The 15,988-nt window shown below is 38.8% G+C and overlaps 1 protein-coding gene across 1 annotated transcript in view; it reads right to left on the reverse strand.

Annotated features, from left to right (window-relative positions):
• KCND2 (potassium voltage-gated channel subfamily D member 2) overlaps nt 1-15,988 on the reverse strand; it is a 271,807-nt gene that overhangs the window by 8,318 nt on the left and 247,501 nt on the right. The window contains exons 3-4 of the mRNA XM_050324205.1: nt 10,322-10,484; nt 248-346 (exon numbers count right to left, since the gene is read on the reverse strand). Coding sequence (XP_050180162.1) covers nt 248-346; nt 10,322-10,484 — 262 coding nt within the window. The remainder of the gene's footprint in view (nt 1-247; nt 347-10,321; nt 10,485-15,988) is intronic.

Genomic DNA, 15,988 nt, shown 5'->3' on the forward strand with positions numbered 1-15,988 from the left:
TAAAAATGTGGGTTACCTGAATCCAGTATTTCTGTCTGGACATTTCCCTCATCTCTTAATATCCCATCATCGACTCATAAGCTTCTTTTAACAATAGTAATTGTCCAATTTATCCTTCCTTAATCTACTTCTAAAGATAACCTTGCTGAAAACCCCAAGGTGACTTGTCCTGGTGATAAGTAGAATAAGCTACTGCTGGGCTGTCATTAAGGTGTTACTCTGGAGGTGGAGGAAACACAAACATTACCTGCTGCAGCTGGTTACTCAGCAAGCCATTTCGTTTGCTCTGCATGTAGGCATTAGCGCTCCCACTCTTTGCCGCACGAATTCGAGCAAGCCTGGCTTTCTGTGTAATAGACGAAAGGAAGAGTGTCACTTGTACTCATATCCATTATCCTGTTTATCTAAAACTGCTAATTGGAATCAGCTGCTTATGAATACCAATATTACAGCAACTGACAGACTGCATTGCATCCATCCTCCAGGTGGAGCAAATCACAAGCGTCTTCCCATTTAAAATGCAAATGATTGAAGTTTTTATTTGTTTGCATGCATTAGCTAACAATGATTTTGGAGAAGGGATTAGACAGATCAGCATGGAAGTGCATCCTTTTTTTTTTTTTTTTTGCATTGCTATAACTGTGCCACTCTTTATGTCCTGTGGGGCAAAAACATGGACATCCATCTCAGCTGCTCCTGCAGTGAAAATCTCTTTGAAGCGGAGTAAGACCCCAGCTCACCAAAGGGGTTTTACTTTAAAAATAGCCAAGGCTCCAACAATATCCACCCTCCGGATTATTAGATAGCCCTCAGTTCTTTTAATACTTAAGAGAGAGCACAAAGGAGAAAAGCTACACCCATTTTCTCAGGGGGTACTTCTACTGGTAACTTTGGAAAATAAACATTTAAAGGGTAGCATACAACCAAAACAAAGCATTCCACAAAGCGTTGACTTAGAACATGCTAACTCATACAATTTAGCAAAATCCAGCCCATCCAGCCTGGACTTGAACACATCTAGGGATCAGGCATGCACAACTTCTCTGGGGAACCTGTTCTAGTGCTTCACCACCTTCCAAATAAACAATTTCTTCCCAGCATCTGATCTAAACCTTCCCTCTTTTAGTTTAAAACCATTGCATGTCATCCTGTCACTATCTGCACGTAGAAAAGGTCCCTCTCCCACCCTTTTATAAGCCCATTTTAGGTACAGGAAGGTTGCAATGAGGTCTCCTTGGAGCCTTCTTCAGGCTGAACAACCCCAGCTCTCTTAGCTTGCATTCATAGGAGAGGTGCTTCAGCCCTCTGATTGTCTTTGTGACCCTCCTCTTGACCCGCTCTAACAGGTCCATGTCTTGTGCTGAGGACCCAAGAGCAGGGTGTAGTACTCCAGGTGGGGTCTCACGAGGGAGAGCGGGAGAATCCCCTCCGTTGATCTGCTGGCCACGCTGCTTTTGATGAAGTGCAGGACACGGTTGACTCTGGGCTGTGAGCGTACACCATTGGCTCATGTCCAGCTTTTCACCCATGAGAACCCCCAGATCCTTCTCTGCAGCGCTGTTCTTAATGACTTCTTCTCCCAGTCTGTACTCATGTCTGGGATTGCCCTGACCAGGTACAAGCACCTTGCACTTGAATTTATTGATTTTCCTAAAGTTCTCATGGGCCCATTTCTCAAGTTTGTCCAGGTCCCTCTGGATGGCATCCCTTACTTCTTTTCCGTCAAGTGCACTGCTCAGCTTTGTGTCATCTGCAAACTTGCTGAGGGTCCACTTGATCATCGCCTGTGTCACTGATGAAGATATTGAAGGGCACCAGTCCCAAGACAGAACCCTGGGACTGGGACACTTATCAGTGGCTTCCACCTACCTCTTCATGTCTGTTGGTATAATCAGACTTAATACTTATCGTCATTGGTTCTAGACTGTTCACAACCTGATTTTTCAGAGACTGCAAGTATCAAATTGCTGAGAGAAATTTTAGATTTCTCATGTGAACCTCATTGCTTGTGAAGGTGACTTGTTCCAAAGAGGTTCATGAGTGAAGGACATTTTGCATTCACTGATTTTGTACAACAGCTAGAACTCAGAATTAGGGGAAAGCATGAAGAATAGAGTCTTTCAACCAATAATGTGGAAAGCAGAACCTTTTATGGAATTTCTAGGTTGATGTCCTGGTTTTGTAATTTTTGTGGCTGGTTACATGTGTAAAAGTGAGTCTGAATTTATCTTCACAGTTCGGTTTCTGATTCTGCAAGCCAAATGCCAAGCAGCATCTGGAGTTGAATGGCTGCTGAAACAGAAAAGGAGTGAAGAACTTCAAAACCTGACTTTCATATATTAATAGGGATTTTCATATCTGATACTTAATCAGTTGATATTTTCAAAAAACAGAGGGAGAATTTTCCTCCCTCCTCCAAATTTCTGTGACAATAAATGTCAGCATGAAATGATTAAGAATCCCTTAACTCTTATAAAGGGAAGCAGTCTGGTCACTGCAGCCACCAGATCTCTCTGGCATGATTAGTAATTAACTGACTATGAGGAATGGCTCAACACCACGCTTCTTTGCACTCACAGCCTCAAACTCACAGATCTTCTCAACAGCCTGCCAAGAAATTCATGACAGCTAACAGCAAACATGGCTAGAATCTGGCTTACATTATATGTCATGCATTTATCTTTTAATTGTTCTGAAAGAAAATAAGGTAATGCTCTGCATGTGTGCATCACTGAGCCAAAAAGCTCACAAGAGGCTGTTTCCTGATTTTGTGATACATTGGCCATTTTAGAGTAACACATTGGTTTATCAACTTCCTTTGGGCACACAGCCTTTCCAGCAATGTAGTTAACATATCTTATTCCAGTGGTAAGGAGAAAAGATGCCTGATGACCTGCCCTGGGGTCCCCAAGAGAGACCAGTGTGGGCAACTGTTCACAGTTCCCACCCTCCTGGCTTATGTGGGCTCTTTGGTGGCACATCCAAGGCTACCAGAAGGGTTAGGGCTCATTCCTCAGGACTAGCAATTAAAAATCCCCTTGGGCAGGCAGAAAATAGATTATTTTCTGGGAGGTGCTCCTGAGATACAATCCCAGCATGCTGGGCTGAAGGCTGGGGGAAGAGCTTTACCTGCACTGCCAAATAGTCATGGGCTGGGACATGGGCACTTGGTTATGTTCATAAATATATTAAAAGGTCTCTCTTACCACTACTCTTTAGTCTTAGCTTGAGATGGTTTGGAAATGTCTTTACAGTGTGCAGCTTGGAGTCCCATAAATAAGTGATTTCAGTCACAAATATTTTAGCTGTGGTACTTTTCAGTCTGCTCTTTATACAGGGAGATTCATTAGATTTAATGAACAGACATTTTACATACATTAGTTCTGCTTTTCATTTTAGCATGCATATTCATTTTCTCCTTTCTGATTGAAGCAATAATTATGGTGCAGCACCATTTAATAAAGAAATATGAAAAACATAACAGTTCATCAGACCAACTTAATATATCGAAGTGCTACACACATATAATAGGAAGGCTATACTTTTGATGTGAAGATTTTAAATTGCTTTGCAAATATGAATTTATTGCATCTTAGAAAGCTTTTGTGAGCTAGGAAGTAATAGCTTACATCTTTCTAGCTGAGACTTATTGAGATGGCCTGATTTTACATCATTTACCAAAGAGAAGATAGTAAATCTATTACCATGACAGGAACCAGATATTGTGGCTTCCATGTTTATACTTCAGCTTACAGAAAATACTCCTGAAACTGGAGGTGTTTACAAATCTGTTAAAGTGATAAGACTTATTTTCAGTGCTTCTGATTTCAGTGCTGCCTGATTTATACAAGAGCCTGCAGTGCAAGCAGTCTAGTGACTTCTCACATTTCCTATCAAGGAATCATTAAAAGCTCTTGTCATGCACAGGATTTTAAGGGCTGTGTGCTGGGGATTGAATTCCCATGAAAGGCACCAAAATGATGTGATGACATAAGAAAAACTGTGGTTACAGAAGACCTGCATTTTTCTTTAGTCCGCATTTTCTCCATGTATAACAGAAAGAGAGTGACAACTGCCCCTTTGAACCACTGCAAAGCCCTTCCTAACCCTCCTCTTTCATGGAATATCTAGGAAAAAAAAAAAAAGGATTAAGCTCTCCTGCAGTAGATGATGTCTTTTCTGTGAGGTTTTACCTGTTAGCCACTGAATGTGAAACTTTGATTCTGGTTATTTTTATGTGGTCTAGGGCTAAACCAATGTAGCTGAAATATAGTTCTTTTACATATTCTGATGAAATGCCACCATAATCATCTCATCTACAATTTCTTAAAGAAATTGACAATCAGCTCTTAATTCTTATCACATCCCTTGTATTTGCACTGAGCTTCTCTTTTGAATGCACTTCTTTCTTTTTTCAAGCTTCAAATTTTACAGTTTAGCGGTGGATCCTTATCTGTGGCTGCATTTATAGAAAACTTACAAAGGGAATTCACTGCTATTCAACAACAGTTAGCTCTGTCAATTTTAGAAATATAAACATTTATTTTCACAAGGTTTTAAGTAGTGCTAAATGTAACACTGTGGGATATTTACAACATCCAGCTTTTAACACTCAGATGCCCTCAGCTGTCCAGCTATTTTAAGAGAGAGATTTTATCAGGAACATTTTAGGGCAGGGCTTACTGAAGTACTGGGAATCATTTTTGGCAAGATTCTCTTCAACTTGCTATGCAAGAAGCCTGGGTAGCCTAGGTAATTTAGTACTTAGATAGCTCCTGTTTTTTCCTGCTGCTCTCCAGACTATATAAATATCTTACTATAAAAACTCAAAAGTTACTAATTACTTACCTTATGGTTATTATTTTTTAATGATTTTGTACATTTAAAATATTGAAATTCCTTCACAGGAATTTTAATATGTCAGCACAGAGTTGGTTTTCTTCACAGTAGCTGGTGTGGGGCTGTGTTTTGGATTTGTGCTGAAAACAGTGTTGATAATTCAGGGATGTTTTAGTTACTGCTGTGCAGTGCTTGTACAGAGCCAAGGCCTTTTCTGCTCCTCAACTGTCCCACCCAGGAGGCTGGGGGTGGACAAGGAGTTGAGGGAGACACACAGACAGGGCAGCTGTCCCCAGCTGACCAGAGGGATATTGCAAACCATATGGCAACATGCTAAGCAATAAAAGTGGATGGTGGTAGAGGCTGGCAGGGACAGCTCTTGCTCTGGAACAGGCTTGGTGCTGAGCAATTGTTCCCTTTTGCATCACTTTTTTTCCTTCCATTTGTTCCCCCTCACCCCTTTCTGCTAGTTTCTTTCCCTTCCTTTTGAAAAAGATTAGATTGTCTTTATTCCCACTCACAATTTTTTTCACTTTTATCCTTCTGATTTTCACCCCATCCCTTTGGGGAGAGGAGATCTAGCAGCAGGATGGTTTTTAGCTGCCTGCCTGGGCTAAACCACAACACTGTGGTTCATAGAACAAGGGCCAAAATTGTTGAAAAAAATCAGATACATTGTTTTTTATAGCATTATTTTGTTATTTGGTCTTTCATAAATCCATCCTCTGTGGGTTTTTTTAAGTGAAAAATCAGGCCCACATTTCATGCTCTGACTTTCTAATTTTCAGTAATTGCAAATAATTGACTTCATATTACCTGACATAATTTACAGGACATCAGTACGTAGTAAAGAAGAAAACATTTACTTGGTCTATTAATAGACATGAAATTAAATAAGGTTCATATATTTCTTGGTTCATGCATTACTTTCACAACCTATTCGAATTATTGTTCGGTTAACATGAGTTCTATTTTTTTTTTTTCTCTAAATTGAAAAATCTTGGACAAGCTGTTAGTTAAGTTTCTGTAACCCCCTGAGATTAACAGCCTACCTCATATAAAGAAGTCAAAATGGCTAGCAGGGTTCCCTGTTGCAAACACCCAATTCTAGACTGCCAGGTGCTGTTAAGCAGTTTATTGCAGTTTATTCTAGAGCTATTTATAATTAGCTAGTAACTAAGTATTCACAACTTGACAGATAAATGCATCATGTAAAATCAATAAATAATAAAGCCAAGCCAATCTTCAGGATATATTTTACTTTGTGTAGGTCAAAGACCATTCAGGTTGAATTTCATATCTGAAGTCAAGTTCTGGAGCTGCTGATATTTGTTGGGGTGTTCTGTTGAGACACCATGCAAGGTCACTCTAGGGAGAAAGTGCTTAGGCAACTAAAATAAAGGCTCCTTCATTTATCAGGCAATGAACAATACTGGGCAGATGTACCTGCACTTAGGCACTTGCTGGCTGAGAGGACATGAGGCTCTTGCTTTCCAAAGATACAGAAAAATAGATGCATGGAAAACAGAGAAGCATCTAACAAGTGGTGCTTCATTTATGGTAAGAAGGATGTTATAATCATAATTGCTGCTGCAGTATGCTGGAATGGACCTTTGTGTCCAAGCTGCCAGACACCTGTTCCAAGAGGGCAGCTGTGCCTCCTCCTGTCTCTTCCCTGGGCTGGTAATCATCCCAGTGAACGTGACACTGGGAGGGTCCTGCCAAATCATAGCCTTTGCTCCCTATCAAATACAGAATAGGAAATGGTACCCAAGCTTGCCTAAATCTTTCTTTTTTCCTTTTCCATTCTTTCCTTTCTTTTTCCTTTCCCCTCCTTTCCTTTTTTCCCTTCCCCTCCTTTCCTTGCTTTTGTACATGACCAGTTACAACACACCTGTCATTAACTTTACCACCTGCAGGCACTGATGGGCAACCAAAATAACTTGGCCTCTTGAAGTTGCCTCTAGCTGAGAAAAGTTCCACAAATAGGATTCTTCAAAACTGTCTCACTAGTGATAAATCTGCTTGAGAAGAAGGCACAGGAAGACTACAGGGCATAATTAGTTCTGCCCTGAATTCCAATTTCTATTTTGGATTATTTATTCATTTATTGTCAGGGTAGGTCAGATCCTTGGACCTTATTATCTGATAGAGGACAACGTTCTGATAAACACAGATGATTGTGGTTTTGTTTTTATTTTGTTTTCCACTCTGCTTTTGTTTAAAAACAGCTTCTTGATTGCAAGAAGCTCCCTGTACCGCAGCAGAAAGCTGGCCTCTCCTGCCAAAATCGGCTGTATTACAAAGTGGGATTTCATGGTAATTGTAACAATGTAAGCAAGAGCTTCCTTTAAAATGCATTCAAAATGCAGTGGTATATAAATAGATTTCTCTCTTCCATCTTCTTCCAAGCATTAATGTGTGCATCTTTTTGCAAAAAAAAAACAACAAAAAAAACAAGTGGAATTTTCTAATCTTGAGTAACTGCAGAAGTCAGTAAATGCATATATTGGTGGTCACATGGTTCTTAAACAGTCCTAATATAAGTGACAAAATTTGTCTGCTGAAAATTGCCAGTGGTCCTTGAACTAGATTTTAACTCTACAGCAAAGAACTTTCTCTTGAGTTTCCTTCCAGCCCAAATGTTTTGCCATTTCTGAAGCCTACCTTGATTAAACTTCTGTATGAGATAATGATAACACACAGAATATCTATGTTATCATACATATATTGTATGATAACGCTATATCGTACAATATTGTATGATATATTCAATTCAAACATACAACTGTCTCAAGCTGATGAAAGCTGTTGTAGACAGTGGGAGGTACCACTGCCTGCAGGGGCTTGTGCTGCACTCCATGAAACAGCACCTTCTTTCAAGCTTATGTTCTTCAGCCTTAGAGAACAGAAATAAATTTGGTGCCTAGGGAAACATTATTTTAGAAAGTGGTGTAAAGCCTCTATTCTATTGAATGAAGAAGGAATTTCAAACTTCAATAAAGTGACCTTTTTGCTTGAATATTCTTTTACAATATTCTTGCCCTGTGAAAGGCAAGGCTATATTTCATAGCAAAATATGGACTATACAGTACCCATGAAGTGCCTTTTGTTGATTTTTTTTTTTAATTAGTCCAGCAAAGCAATATTTAGTTCAACATCTCAGTCATTTTAGATTGAGAGAGATTAGCTTTTCAGGAGATATCAATGAAACATACATCCAGTGCTAGGTTAATCACACCTCAAAGCCATTTTCTCTGAAGCAAGAAGGGCATAAACTCAGTCAGAGGAGATCTCCCATCCTTACTGTTAGCATTGTACTGGGGAGCAGAGTAAAAATATCTTGGCAGGATTCCCATTCATCACTTCATGTTTCTGTTTGAAACATACAATAAGCTCACTGTTTTGCAAGGAGAAGAAGTCAGTTATTAACTCAAGCAGTTTCCGTTCATTAAGAGATTATGGAGAATAGCAACGAGTTTACCAATCTAATTTTTGCAAGGTATTTTCTTGTGTCTATCTCTTTTTTACTGACAAATTGTGCTGGTTTTGGCTGGTGTAGAGTTAATTTTTCTAACAGCAGCTAAAATGGGGCTGTTTTTTACCCTTCCAGTTCTCTCCCTGATCCTGCTGGTGGGGCAGCAAGCGAGCAGCTGTGTGGTAGTTGGCTGCTGGCTGGAGTTAAACCGTGACACAAATGTAGAGCAAGCACAGAAAACTGTTTTGTGGCATGCATTAGGAGACAGTTCTTACTTATTATGAAGTAAGACTGGTTGTGTCTGCAGCTATTATGAATGCTCAGAGCAGGCACACTGATTGCTGGGATCAAGCAGCATGACAACATGGCACAATGCTCAGAGGCACAGTAAGGAGCACTGAGTGTCCTGGCTGAGATGTACAGTTGTTTCTCTGCTCCCATTACACAAATAGAAGTGGAAAAATTCTTGATTAAAAAAACCCCATCATGAAGAAATTACATGATGTCCCAGCTCTGAAAGAGAGGAATGGACAGCTGGAATTTGGTTGTGGGACAAAACAGCATTTAAAAGGGTGGATGGAATTAGTAGATAAATAAGCAACCTATATTTTAAATCAGATTTCTAGAAAGGTATGGCACTCCTGTGATGTGCCTGGTTTCTTTTATAGCCATTTTCCTCATCTGAGAGCACTTTGTCAAGATGTTGCCATTAAAGGGTGCTGTATCTTCAGCCTGGGCCGATGACTTTCTTGAACAGGTACCTCTGTTTCTCCCAATTTTAAGATATGCTGAGAATGGTGTCACTACACACAGTTATTTAACTTCTTCCTTTTTTTTTTTTTTTTTTAATGAAGAAAAGATGAAAGAAAGAAATGCACAAACATTTTGTATATTTAAACCTGGTGCTGTTGTTGATACTAAGCAGGTGCACCCTGCAGCTGCCTGTGTTCCCTGGTTTATATATGCCATCCCCAGCCACAGTCTGCCTGCACACTTCTGCCAGCAATGGTCCTGCTCTCCCTGGATCACTGGAGACTCAAACCTCTGAAGAGAAGCCGTGGGGAAACAAAAAAAGCCCAAGTGGTGACACCTCAGCCTTGGCAATCATGCAATCTACGTGGCATCCAAAGCCTTCTGACTGCCATCTGCAGAGGAGTAGAAGTTAAGGTGTCTTGGCTCCCACACCAGGGCTTCAGGTGATGACAGAGTTTTTCTGAGCTGCCCGGTATTACAGGGTTAAGAGAAGTGTATCAGAACTAGTGCACTGCCAGTCAGGTGGAGATGAAGGTGACTGTCTAGGCTTGGCTTTATCGCTCCAGGTAAATACTTCTTCCTGGCTCTGGACCATATGGGTCTGTGAGAGAAACAATCTTCTTGTAGATCTAGCGGATATTTTAGGGAGAGACTTAGGAAATCAAGCAAACTGGAAAAACAAACTTTTCTTTTTTTCCTGATTGAGCTATTTATCTGAAACCTTTTAAGCAAAGTAGAGATGAGGAGACAAGTTCTCCAACAAGCAAATTCCCTCAGAGACTGAACCAGGGACTTAAACTGAATGTGGATTAGTGAAGAAAGCTGTTAGCAGAGACATTAGAAATCATTACTAGGTTTGGGACTTTTGCCTTTTTTTTTTTTTTTCCTCTGAATATTGTGGTAGTAACAAAGTCTGACTGAAAAAACACAGAAGAATCTTCAGTTGGTGATACTGCAGCTATTACCTGAAAAGACTAGATCTAGTTTAACAAGTAGGATGAATTACCACAATAATAGGTCTGTACATTTTGAAAGAAAAGATTAATGATCTGCTTTTGGTTTGTGGTTTGTTTTTTTTTCCCCTCACTAAAAATAATACAGCATTTGCATTTAGGACATGGGCTAGGCATGTAGCACATACATAAAGTTGTCCTCTTGCTAAGAAATACTCACTATAGAGACACACAGAATATAGAAAGTCATATCTTATCTATTGCTCAACAACATATGGGGGAAAAATGAGAAGCTCACCTTTTGTGCTCTGCGTTTGTCTGCTCGTTGATTCTGGTGGTATATACGGCTGAAGTTGGAGACAATTACAGGAACTGGCAGAGCAATGACTAAGACCCCACTCAGGGAGCATATTGAACCAAAAATCTTGCCAGCTATTGTCTTTGGCACCATGTCACCATACCTGGGTTAAAGAAAACAAAATGCTTAGTACAGACAAAATCTCTTCTAATTATTGAACTTCATGATGAATTAATCACACAACAGATTTTAATTCTCATGCAGATAATACTTGCTGCATATAAATATTACTTTATACACATATGCATACATATACAGCAAGCCCACTGTTATGCACACACGATTTTAATTTGAAGCTAGTTTTGGGTCTCCTGTCTGTCAAACTGTGGGCAGGTAAATCACAGGTTTTACAAGCTGTAGTCTTTTCAGGCTGCCTCTACTGCTATGGAGATAGAATGACCTTGCTAAGAAAAAGAAAAAAATCAGTGTTGAAATTCTGTCTGCTTGTTGGAAGAACTCATCACTTTCCATTGACAAGATCCTAGAGAGACCACTTGGTAAATTAGATGCTAAGCTGAATAATCTGTTGTCTCACTTAAGTTGATCTAGTACTTTCATTTAGGAGGGTGGCATGTTTTTGCAACAGGTTGTTCAGATCATAAACTTTCTGTCCTTGGAGATTTTCAACACTTGGCTAGACAGAAGCATGGCTGACCCAAACTTCTTGTTGTTGACATGGGAAGATGGAGCAGCTGAGCTCCAAAGGTTCTTCTTTGATGTAGGTGAAAGCAAACATGAAAAACTCAAGCTACAAGCAGACAACCAAACAAATTCTAACTGCAAATCCTGTCAGTGCTCAGAATTGCTAGAGCTATGACCTTTCTTTATGATATTGGATATTGCTTTATCCAGCAAGTAAGAACATAGTGATAGTGAAATATATAAAGGCACTCCAGTGCTTTTACACTCAGCTGGTATTAACAGATACCAACTCTTTGCATTTTGCCATATTCTATAGGGCACTAGTATGTAATTACATACTACAGAATTTAATAAAGAGATAAAATACTTTCAAGGACCATTTGTTTTCTAACTTTACTGGATTTTAAGTTATTATTAAAAATTGATTGTAGATTGTGAGTTTAATATGTTTGTGAGCAGGGAGACAGCACATTCCCTACTACAAAGAATTAATAAGCTGTTAACACAAGAAAAGTTAAGAAATAAAACTGCAGAAGGGACAGTGTTTGGAAAATACTATCTGGAAAACAAAGTTTGTCTGTTCAGCAGAAACTGGAAAAATAATAGAGAAGAAGGGGGGAGTCTTCAGGTCATATGGTCCAAATTTTGCACCTAATAACAAGAAGGACAGGATAAAAGGGTGAGGACAGCAGATGACAGAGAATTTGTACAAGGTTAGAGGATGCCTTCTAGCAATGAGAGCTCGGCTCATATTAGAAGGGGGTTATGTATGGCCTTGTAGGTGAAGATGAATGGTTTGCATTTTGTAAGATAAGAGGAAAGTGTTTAACATAAATATTCAAATAAGTTGTCATTCAGGCAGATGTAATATAGATGACCAAGTCTTAGACTATTGTCATAGATTATGCTGTGTAAAATAAATGTTTAGTTGCTTTACCAAGCATGCCCAAGTGTAATATATTCACAGGAAAAAAACCCATTAATATTTCTGCCAATAAACCTCATATACTCGGAATTTGAATGCCATTAGCTTCTCATTTTGTGACATGCAGGATTGGATAAAAAATACATAATTTAGTAGAATCCATCTTTTAAATTAGTAATATAGGTCGTCTTAATGATAAGATATATAAAACTGGAAAAATACTAGAAAGACAGTCATGCTTTCTTTCACATCAACATTTGCCCCTCACAACATAACCATTCTTGATGCTTATCTCTTCCTAAAGCCACAACTTACTATCAACTGTCAGGAGTGATGCATGTCCAGCTGTTCTTTCCTTTGGGCAAGGAAGTGGATAAATGACCTTTCAAGGTCTCTTTGACAAATGGGATCCCCAAAACCTAGCTAATCCCATCTTTTTTTTTCAGGCAGAATGATAGGAAAAGCAGTGGGCATGGGGCCAGGGTGGCGAGCTCTGGGGAGAAGTCCTAGGATCAAATCACTGATAATCCTTTCTGCTTTACAGTAGTAATTACTGTTTGACTTCATTCTTACTGATACAATCCAAGCATTTTCTTATATTGAATCAAGTTGTATTGACAGAAAGCTATGTAAAAGGCAATACATATTTACACACATCTAACACAACCAGATTTTGAAATGCAAAATTTACACATGCCCCAGTACTAGATCTCTTAAATTAGACCTCTTGAATGGGATTTCTAAACCTTCCTAAATATTTAGATGCTTATCACTTGAAATGCTAAATTGCTGAACGTCCATAGGCTCACATTGTCACCTATGGCTGCTGTGGACAGAAGGCATTCCTGGCTTTAATTAATTTGGTTTGAAGTTGCTCAGGGACATAGTTCATCCTGTTGATAATGTGACACTATAATTACATGAATCAAGTGCAGGCTGAAGCTTAAGTAGTTATGGCAGGAACTATTAGCTGATCTATCTCTAGCATTTCAGTGTTTATGTGTTGACTTACCCACTGACATAAGCAGATGCCTTTTCACAATATTTCAATGTTACAGAGTGAAATAAAAAAATTAGGATTGTTTGACACATGAAGGTATTTTGCAATGATTTTATCACCTTCCAGACAAAATTACAGGCAGATGGATATACTGCTTATTTTAAAATAACTTGCTTTTGGCTATTTTTCTATTTCAGCTTGCATAAGTTTAATACCATGACATTTTCCAAAGGTAATGTTGCTTGTCTATTGTTCAGTGTTAATAATATCTTTCACATCATTATTAGTTCTTACATAATTAGTTTTTCTCCTGTTGCTAACCACTGTGTTGGAGATGTTTAAATAAAATTATGGTCAGAAAAAATTACTTCAAAGAAATTAGCCGTCCTGCACAGGATGAGAAACATATTTGCTTACTTTTGTGACAAAACAGAGTTTTTGCTTAATTTACCCTGGTTGGCCTTGCTCTCCTCTGGGACAGTGATACAGATTTTAGTCTACTGCAGACATGATCAGAATTGTTAATGAAGTTCCTCATCCTGCATTAAACATTACCTTTAGTTATACCTCACATATCACTGAACACCACCAGTGGAAATGGATAACAAAAAATCAAGGGAAAATTCTTTCCTTTACCCTGACTACAATTGCTTTATTCCTGGAAAGTCTAAACTAAAAGAGAATGTAACTACATTTTCAGATGGCAGGGAAGCTTTGTGTTGCTTTTATTTCAAAGAGGAAAAATTATACTTGATCTCTTAAATAAATTTTAAATTCTGCAGAAAATCTGATTTCTTCAGTCATAGAGACACAACAAATGTGGAATCTTATTAAGCAATTTTCACAGACACCCTTTTCAAAAGGGAACTATTTCAAGGTTTTATCTAGTGTTATTCTGTTTGTCTCGCTGCTCTTCAGGCTGGAACTGCAAGCACATTCTCCTTTATTTGCTTTTTTTCCTAGTTGCAGTCTCAGCTTTGCATATAGTCTGTTCCACATTTGTCTGTTATTGTGGCCAAAGCTCAAGCCAGTCTTTGGGCGTTTATGATTTGTACTGACAATCTAATTTTATAATGTCAAAAGTGTCATCCCACTATTTTAGGTAGTGGATGAGTGAAGAAAAAGAGATGTCATACTGATCCCTGATATCAGTCAGGTGCATTCTACTTCAGTAGCCAAAATAGGAAAGGAAAAGGCTATGGCAAACTAGATCTGTCAATCAAGTTTTATCAAATCACAAGTCAGAAACAACATGATCAAGCTAATGCCTAGGTTTCACTGGATGTAGTCCAGAGAGGCCAGACATGTGCTGTTGCTTTCAGTCCACAGGTATCTGTTCACTAAATGACATCATACAGGGAGAGATGGGTGGATTGGATGGGTAGATTTAAAGGCATGTATGTTTGTCTCAGTTGTTTGTATTCAATAGGTAACAGACTACTTTTGCAGAGTTGACTCCTCACTGCATGACAAGACAGCAAGCCAGTGAATTCTTCATTTTGCATATACTGGATCTTTCAGGGTATTGATGCAAGTAAAATAGGAGTGATGTAGCGCTTTGCATGACAGATGAGGGGACACAAAATGCAGCTCAAATCACACACAGAAAACTGAGCTGTTGCAGGAGCTTGGGAAACATGAAAGTGTTTGGGTTTACAAAGGCTCTATCTGTAATCTCAGCATTGCCATGTCAGAGCCTACCCATGGACATTGACTTGCCAAGGCAATACTGCTTTTTTAACTGGTGAGTGGAATACATCCAATGTTGCATACTCCTAATTTTAGAAATATCAAACAACACAGTCTGTATTTGTGGCATTATAAGCTATTGATCTTATTCCTGAATCTAAGGAAAACCACTTTTTGATGGCTCTAAGTTGCAATATTTCATAAGTCAAAGGTCTTAAGTATAACTGAAATAAATCATACTTTTTGGCCACTTTTCTTTGATATGAGCAGATAAGGTATTGTCTTTAATGATCTTAACAAATGAGAGGGACAATGCTGCTTTTTAAATTTTTGTTTCCTTGTTTGGATAGAAGTAATTCTTTTTCCAAGTGAAAAAAAAGTGTATTGTGGAGGTTAAAATAATGAATGACAGAAATTGTAATCTAGCAATATTTTTGTGTGTGTTACATCAGAAATTAATACATGGAATAGCTCACTTTGGGTCAAAACCCCCCCAGGTGATCTCTATACCAAAACTGCGAAATTATAGAATATATGTAGCAGGAATAAATCCAGGATTTGCATTTTCACAAAGCTCAAATAGTCTAGGCTGATAGTGACAGATACAGGAAAAGAAAAAAATTGCCAGGATTAAAAAAAACCCCTCTCTGTGATAGAGTTTTCTGACACTAGAGGGCGTAAACGCCATTAAAAACAAATGCAAATGCAGAAACATTTTAAAATGCGTGTTACATGTGCCCTCTCCCACCTCCTTCGAATTAATTTACATTCTTTAAAGAATTATTACATTTGATTGAGGTCTGTTGTCTACTCCCATGTTATTTGCTGAAAAGAAAAGGTAGTAACAGTTTTCGTTTTCAAACATGTAAAACATGTCAGAAAATAATGGAGTAGTAAAACAAATGAAAAGTCATTAAATTTAACTCGGTAATATTTATTTTAAAAGCAAGGGAATTTATGACCAAAGAAAAATGAAAATAGTACGAGATCCATGTAAACTAAACAATCTTTCAGAAGCCAGCATGGCTCATTTTTTTTCATGTGTGGGAGACAAATCACATTTCCCAGTAGATTTAGCAGGTCATCCAGGCAGAGATCAAGTTTTTTGCACTGGAGTTGATTAAGAGAATGGTGCTCTGCCTTTCCAGGGTAAGGACTATCCTCTCACCCTCCAGTTGCTTGCTTGCTCTGGCCAGGGTTGGTGCTTTACCCACCTGGGTGGGATGAGGATGCATCTTCCCTCTTGTCTCCTGTCTCAGCTAATTGCTCTTTCCTCTTCTCCAGGAGAAGCCCGAGAGGCTTCTCTGGTGAGACTCTCAGAGAAGATTATACAGCTGCTCATCAGCCCATG

Source organism: Myiozetetes cayanensis, unplaced genomic scaffold (assembly GCF_022539395.1).
Source record: "Myiozetetes cayanensis isolate MyiCay16 unplaced genomic scaffold, myiCay2020 scf3, whole genome shotgun sequence".
NCBI classification, from domain to species: domain Eukaryota; kingdom Metazoa; phylum Chordata; class Aves; order Passeriformes; family Tyrannidae; genus Myiozetetes; species Myiozetetes cayanensis.